The sequence below is a fragment of the Amphimedon queenslandica genome, unplaced genomic scaffold (genome assembly GCF_000090795.2).
Source record: "Amphimedon queenslandica unplaced genomic scaffold, v1.1 AMPQUscaffold_13140, whole genome shotgun sequence".
In the NCBI taxonomy this organism is placed as follows: Eukaryota; Metazoa; Porifera; class Demospongiae; order Haplosclerida; family Niphatidae; genus Amphimedon; species Amphimedon queenslandica.
This window is the reverse complement of record NW_003546624.1, coordinates 88,856-96,865: the sequence shown is the minus strand read 5'-3', so window position 1 is coordinate 96,865 and position 8,010 is coordinate 88,856. Positions and strand designations below refer to the sequence as shown.

At 31.3% G+C, this 8,010-nt stretch overlaps 2 protein-coding genes across 2 annotated transcripts in view; both read right to left on the bottom strand.

Annotated features, from left to right (window-relative positions):
• Positions 1–6: 6 nt before the first annotated feature.
• On the bottom strand, positions 7–3,058 carry LOC109584988 (uncharacterized). The gene is made up of 13 exons (XM_020000899.1): positions 2,972–3,058; positions 2,658–2,924; positions 2,327–2,605; positions 2,207–2,284; positions 1,443–2,155; positions 1,312–1,393; positions 1,209–1,259; positions 1,132–1,161; positions 920–1,024; positions 758–865; positions 342–716; positions 228–287; positions 7–177 (listed from the first exon to the last, which is right to left on the bottom strand). The coding sequence occupies exons 1-13, from the start codon at positions 3,012–3,014 to the stop codon at positions 44–46; spliced, it is 2,325 nt and encodes a 774-aa protein (XP_019856458.1). The 5' UTR covers positions 3,015–3,058; the 3' UTR covers positions 7–43.
• A 1,823-nt stretch (positions 3,059–4,881) lies between these two features.
• Positions 4,882–8,010, bottom strand: part of LOC100638653 (uncharacterized) — a 9,452-nt gene continuing 6,323 nt past the window's right edge. The window contains exon 15 of the mRNA XM_020000895.1: positions 4,882–6,049. Within this exon, the coding sequence (XP_019856454.1) occupies positions 4,945–6,049 (1,105 nt within the window). The 3' untranslated portion in view covers positions 4,882–4,944. The remainder of the gene's footprint in view (positions 6,050–8,010) is intronic.

Sequence of the window (8,010 nt, the reverse complement as noted above, 5' to 3'; positions counted from 1 at the left end):
TACCTATTGTTATGAATAAAAAATCCTTTAACAACTTAATTTTTTACATTGGTGAGCATTTTCCTTGAATTGGTATTATATAATTAATTAGTACATATCCTTTATTGTCTGTATAAAGTGAATGCATATACCACCATTCACTATCTTCATTATATTTAACAACTTCAAGTACTTCTCCTGTAAAAGTACATTATTATGTAATAATCATTTCTTTATTAATGCCAAACCTTTCTTTAAAGTTAAGAAATTTGAGGTTTGTGCTTCAAAATTATAACTAGCCATGAATACTGTATATAGAACAAGTTTTATTAAACAAACATACACCATACATGTTTATTTACATTTATCCTTTGTGATCAATTCCCTCAGTGATTGTAGTAGAGTAGAATCATTAGTAATTTTTTGTACAAAATATTCTGCTTTTTTATCATCATCAAGGAGAGTAGGTAGAAGTGATAATCCTTCCTTTGTCACTGCAAACTGAAACAAGTAAAGTAATTCTACTCTTGAGTATCCAATGTATTTCATTGGAACAGCACTCTTCTGTCCAGTCTCCAGTGATTGTACCTCATGTCCATTTGTACTTAACTGAAGTAGTTCACCCTTTTTGAATGAAATAATGTCATTATAATCATCTTGAGCTTCACAGATAGATCCATTGGATGAAAGCACTGTTTGTGTGGATTGAGCGATGTTGTGTGCTGATTTTTTCTTATCTATTGATGTCTGATTAGAAAATTGTATAATAAAGGCTTACTAAAAGAATTTGAAGTTTGCATTTCTAACAATTTTATACTAATAGATGAAATACTTTCCTGTAGTTCCCCAATTTCTTTTTCATTGTCTTGTAGTACTTCCTTTCGACCTGTTTTAAAGTACATGTATTATGTCATTAGAAGCTAATGAATCATGTATATACTTATTCTGATCCTTAGAGTAGATTGTAAATGTTCAGTTTCTCTTAATAACATTCGCCTTTTTGTGTTTGCAGCCTTTTCTCTTTCAATTTTTTTGATTTTAAAACCTAATAATATTGCATGTAGATTATTATTATTATTATTATTATTATTATTATTATTATTATTATTATTATTATTATTATTATCACTATTATTGTTATTTGTGCTATACCTGCTGTCTGCATAGTTGTATTGATGAATTCTAAATTTAATGATTATGTAGATTAATCTATTTTCCTGTATCCCTACCTTGTTTCTGTTTTAAAGGTATAAATTGTGATGCTTGATCATCAAGGAGACCTGTACATACATACATTGATTTGATTTTATAAGGAAATAATTCATCTCATACCTTTTTTGTCATTGTGGTATAGATTCAGCTTCTCTAATTCTCCTTCACACATTTTAATTCCCTCTGCAGCAGACTTTAGTTCCTAATAAATTCATATAAAGTTTTATAATAATTTGTTTGTTGGTATATACTTTGTTTCTGACGGTTCTATCATAAACAGTACAGTATCCAATTTTCAATCGCATCAAAGCAAATTCTTCTTGCAGCACAGTAAGATTATCACGAGCCCTCAATTGCAAAGCATTCATTAGATGAGTAGGAGCACCACAAATGATAATGATGGAGTTCCCTTTATGCATGCTTTTGACTATGATCCTTCTGCTCAATCCTTGAAATGCTTTCTCCATCAAACGACGAATATCATTCAATAAGTGCTCAGCAGGATCCCAGTCTAGAACAAATTCAATTGTTTCACAAACAAGAAAATCACTTATTGAAAGCTTATTATTGAGCAAGAATTGAAGCTTAAGTTTGTGACAAAACTCATCAAGTGTTGCACTATAATCAGATATCAATGGCTTAGCTTCTGTTATGCTGTAGAAACTGACTACTTCCTTTGCTGGTGCAATATTGATGACATTGCATTTTGTTCTAACAACTTTCATGACATCTTTCACTGTAGCAACAGAGGTTAGATTAGGACCTAGCTCAGGAAAGCAATCATCAACAAATTCTATGAAATCTTCAAGTTGGTTAACTCTGATGGTGTGAGATACCAGTCGAGTAACTTTGAAATAGAAAGTTCCAAATTTTCCTCTCATTTCATCAAAATTATAATGCTCTGAAATTTGAAACTCAAATTCTGTAGCTGGCTTACTTGTAACTTTAACACTTGATTCCTCAACTATAAAGGTATAACTTTTACTTGTAAATTATTTTTTAAAATAAAAATTACCTGAAATTGGTGCAACAATACTTGATTCATTGTGTGTATCACAACCACTGGTGGAATTTTCTGCATCAAAAATGTCCTCTAAAAAGCTGCATAAATTTCATCAAACATTATTGTTCTTACCACAGTCTCTCATTAAGTCAATGGCTATACTAACAGTGCCTGTTGATCTTAATAATATGCTAGCAAATGATTTCAATTTGTTATGATCATAAGCTACTGCTGTGTATACTTCTCTCATTGCATCATCTGTTAGTGTGTATCCACAACTCTTCACTTCCCTCAATGTCTCTTCAGATATCAGTCCTTCTGTATGTAACAGATCAACTGATTCTTCAGAGAGTGTTGCTCCAGATATTCTACTACTGTAATACTGTAGTAACTGGCTAGCAGGATCAACCACTATTAAGAAATAGAGTATAAATTTCAGTCTTATTGAATTAGAATAATTTACTTATTTTCTCAATATTTTCAGCCACTGTTTTTTGTTCTATTTTTCTAAGAGCACTAGCCAATGTCTGCCAAGTAGGGTGATGTGCTTTACTCAGCCACTTGGATAAACACTCCATGAGACAACGTGAAGTATTTCCTCTATGATTAGCATCAATAGCTTCCAGTGTAGGATGAATTAGACCAAGATTCAATCCAAATTCAAACCATTTTGCCTCAGGAAACCTGTATTGCTTTAAAATCTCTATAATCTCATTTAATTTGCTAATATCTAATGATAAAGTAAACACACACTAAGAGAAATAAAGATAAACTCACCTAAAATAATAGGGAACATTCTTGCTTGCTTGCTTGATGCCATTTTACTGTTGAACCAGGACTATCTCTTAATACCTAATAAGGTTGTGGTCAGACATTGGTTTACACAGCCCTAGCAATGAAACTATAATATAATTATACACTGTAATGTAATATGACATTTCATAGGATTCATTTACTACTGTGCTAATGCAATCAGTTCAATTCTGAACTGAATCACAATTCTTTACAATCGTTCAATTCTGCAGTAACTGCCAGTAAGTATAGTAGACAAATTTGGAAGCAAAGCAAAAGTCATCTAAAATAAAAACTTCTGTCATATTTTTTGATACAGACTGATGCTTTGGGCATTTGCAAAGCATAGACAACACCTGCTTCAAATCAGCTGCCTATCATTTATAAATTGTTATTACATTAAAAAATTTTTTCCACACTATGTTAATTAGACTGCTTTTTTATTTTTGTTTACATAGTTAGATCTATTATCACTCCTTTTATAACTAAATACATCACAACAGTTGAGCCATCATTTAATGCATGCATAAATTATAATAATACAAAATTTTATAAAACTTATGATCAAAATGGAATTTTACAAAATTAATGTCCTCATACTATGTAGAAAGTTTGAGCCAATTCTGAGCTCAAATTCTGGATTTATGAATGCTTTTTCAAACTAGCAGATTTTGAGAAAAAAGCATGGCCTATAGCTAATGACATTTTTCCAAAAAATGGCTCCAAAATTGCCCCATTTTTAATTATTACTTTTTTGATACATAGTGATGTCTTTATATACTATGTAGAACAGTTTGAGCTGATTTTGATTCATTAATTTTTATTCTGAACAGGAGAAGGAACTCTCGTAGAAGAAGAGTAAAATACGCCATCTTGGATCACAACAGAGAAGAAGGAGCTCAATCAAGAATGTTTGCTAAAGGTAATAAGAACATTACAGTAGTTTACCATATCATATGACTGTCTCATGTGGTCATTGCAGATAAATAATGTATCGCACTCATAATTAATAGTTAAGTAATTTTAATAACTAATCATCATAATTATTCATAACTGTCTGCTTAATAATAATAATAATAATAATCATTATTATTATTGAACACAATTTCTACAATAATAATTATTATTTCTTATTATTATCACTCGTCTTATAATTAAATATTTGATAAGAGATGAGCCATCATTTAATACATTATGCTGATGGTATTGATTTGTATCAGAAAATGTCACAATTTTAAAGCCAGTTTTTCATGAAATACGATTGACTTAAACAAAGGGAAAGAGCATCTTGACCGTATTTTTGCCAATTTCTTCATATGCGAAGTGTATGTAATGTATCATTATTAATCAGTTTAGTTATTTCAAATTGTGTATGCACTTACTGTCTTTTAAAAGCAAAATATATTCCATAAAATGTAGTGTACACATGCATTGATACATTAATAATGTAACCTACTAATCATTTTATCAACCTTCTATTTCTCTTTTTCTTTTTCCCATACATGCCCATAAGATTTTTTGATCCTAAGAAGGGAAACCTCAATGGAGTCAATGATAAAACCATCTCATTGAGTCACGTATGTTATAGGGAGGGAGGGGGGAGAGAGAAGGAGGGAAAGAGAATCAGAGATTAGAAGATCCTATATTTTTAGTATTTAAATTGACATTAAATTCATATTGAGAGTGTAAGAGCTATTTGTAAAAAAGGGAACATTATAAACTAATCAGACTTATAATGCATGCTTTGTACATTGCTGGCATTAATTCATTTTTTAACTTACATGTAGCAGTACAAACTGAACTGCAATATAATCTTATTAACACTAAAATCAAAATTAGACTTGGCTTCTTTTGTATTACTGTTTATACATGATGATAGTAGGCTCCCAGTTATGGTAATTTTACTTCAAATCAAACTGGACATTGAGAAAATTAGTAAATATGAATGCATAGTCTATTTATTTGGTAAGTAAAGTATCAAATATATGCTTAAAGTTGGGCCTTTGATCTTCATTCTGTTTCCAGCAGTTCATCATAAGTTGTTTAAATGGTTCAGGACAATCTCGGGGTATGGGCATATAATCACCTTTTGATACTAACTCCTTTACTTCTTCATCAGTCATACCAGGATACGGTTCCTTTCCTTTGGTAGCCAGTTCCCATAGTAATATACCAAATGACCAAACATCAGATTTAATACTCAGTCGGTTTAATATGTGCCCTTCAGGTGCTGTCCATCTATAAGCTAGTAGATCATATTTCTTAATGCTGTAGTATTTTTTGCCATTGAGGTGTTGAGCAAGATGAAAGTTTGCTATCTTGACAGTGTTATAGCGGTCTCCTATTAGTATATTTTCAGCTCTTACATCACAATGAATGTAATCTTGTTCTGCTAGATATTTCATACCATCAGTAATTTGAATAGCAATGTCCACCAACTTGACTTGTGTAGGAGACTTAGTCATATTAATTAAATAATTCCTAAGATTTTGATCTATTGGCTCTGTTATGATGTAAAAAGGATAACTTTCAGTGCAAACACCATATAGACTGATGATGTTTTTATGATGAAGTTTTACCAATATAATGGCCTCTTTAATGAATGCTTCTTGTGTAATATCTGTTGCTATATTTGTCTTAATGATAACCGGGCCTATACCATTACAATCACCCTTCCATGTCTCTCCAAAGTGTCCTGCACGTATGTACTGTAAAAACTTGATATCCAGCTTATTAATTTCCAACGCTTTACTAATTTCAATGGGAATTTTTGCTTGTTTGGGTATAGGAGCTTTTAGTGAGCAGATCAGACCATCAGCTTTCATCATGTAGTGATGTACCAGGTCATTGAGTGAGTCAAACTTGACATGAGGGTATATATAATACTTATTTTTCTCAATGTATATATGGTAGTGCCTGATAGTGACTCCACCTTTAACCGAGAGAGTATTTGTTCCAGATATGCTCTCTCTAATTAGGAAAGTACCTGCTTGAGTGCCTGTTTGACTCAGTCTCTCCTCTGCTTCATCACGACTCACTGTATGATAGTAGATGTACTTGTACCTATTGTTGATAAATAAAAGATCCATTGATATAACTTTAATTTCTTACATTAGTGAGTATTTTCCTTCAATTGGCAATATATAATTAATTGGTACATATCCTTTATTGCCTGTATGAAGTGAATGCATATACCACCATTCATTATCTTCATAATATTTAACAACTTCAAGTACTTCCCCTAATATAAAAGTACACTATTATGTATTGTATTATTGTTGCCAAACCTTTCTTTAAAGTTAAGTCATGTCGGCTTAGTCCTTCAAAATTATAACTAGCCACAAATACTGTATATAGAACAAGTTTCATCAAACAAGCATCCACCATACATGTTTATTTACATTTATCTTTTGTGATCAATTCCCTCAATGATTGTAGTAGAGTAGGATTATCAGTAATTTCTAATATAAAATATTCTGCTTTTTCACCATCATCAAGGAGAGCAGGTAGGAGTGATAATCCTTCCTTTGTCACTGCAAACTGAAACAAGTAAAGTAATTCTACTCTTGAGTATCCAATGTATTTCATTGGAACAGCACTCTTCTGTCCAGTCTCCAGTGATTGTACCTCATGTCCATTTGTACTTAGCATAAATATTTCACCCTTTTTGAATGAAATAGTTGTTTCATTATAATCATCTTGAGCTTCACAGATAGATCCATTGGATGATAGCACTGTCTGTGTGGATTTGACTTTTTTATCTATTAATGTTAATTTGATAAAAAATATCAGAAAATATTAATATAAATACTTACAGTAAGAAAGTTGCATTTTAAGTAGCTGTACACTAATAGATGATATACTTTCCTGTAGTTCCTCAATTTCTTTTTCATTGTCTTGTAGTACTTCCTTTCGACCTGTTTTAAAGTACATGTATTATGTCATTAGAAGCTAATGAATCATGTATATACTTATTCTGATCCTTAGAGTAGATTGTAAATGTTCAGTCTCTCTTAGTAACATTTGCTTTTTTGTACTTGCAGCTTTTTCTCTTTCAATTTGCTTGACTTTAGATTTTAAACCTTTTAATTCAATAATAATTATAATAAAATTTTGTTGCTATTATATTTATGTTATACCTGATGCCTGCATGCCACTATTGATGAATTCTAAAGTTATTGTTAAAATAACAATTATAACTGAGTGAGTGTATTGTCCCTACCTTGTTTCTGTTTTAAAGGTATAAGCTGTGCTGCTTGACTATCAAGGAGACCTGTACATGTATACATTGATTTGATTTTATTAGCAAAATAATGTATCTCATACTTTCTTTGTCATTGTGGTATAGATTCATCTTTATTAATTCTCCTTCACACATTTCAATTTCCTCTGCAACAATCTTTACTTCCTGTTATATTCATATAAAGTTTAAAAATTATTATATATTTGATAGTCTATATATACTTTGTTTCTGATGGTCCTATCATAGACAGTGCAGTGTCCTATTTTCAATTGCATCAAAGCAAATTCTTCTTGGAGCACAGTAAGATTATCACGAGCCCTCAATTGCAAAGCATTCATTAGATGAGTAGGAGCACCACAAATGATAATGATGGAGTTCCCTTTATGCATGCTTTTGACTATGATCCTTCTGCTCAATCCTTGGAATGCTTTCTCCATTAAACGACGAATATCATTCAATAAGTGCTCAGCAGGATCCCAGTCTAGAACAAACTCAATTGTTTCACAAATAAGAAAATCACTTGTTGAAAGCTTTTTATCAAGCAAGAATTGAAGCTTAAGTTTGTTACAAAACTCATCAAGTTTTGTACTATAATCAGATATCAATGGCTTAGCTTCTGTTATGTTGTAAAAGCTGACCACTTCCTTTACTGGTGCAATATTGATGACATTGCATTTTGTTCTAACAACTTTCATGACATCTTTCACTGAAGCAGCAGAGGTTAGATTCGGGCCTAGCTCAGGATAGCAATCATCAAGAAATTCTATGAAATCTTCAAGTT

Excerpts from the sequence above, each read along its gene's own strand:
- LOC109584988 (XM_020000899.1), bottom strand. The coding sequence starts at position 3,014 with ATGGCATCAAGCAAGCAAGCAAGAATGTTCCCTATTATTTTAG. Across the intron at positions 2,606-2,657 it reads TGAAAATATTGAGAAAATAA|TGGTTGATCCTGCTAGCCAG; the intron begins GTAAATTATTCT and ends ATTTCTTAATAG. Across the intron at positions 1,025-1,131 it reads TACAACTATGCAGACAGCAG|GTTTTAAAATCAAAAAAATT; the intron begins GTATAGCACAAA and ends CAATATTATTAG.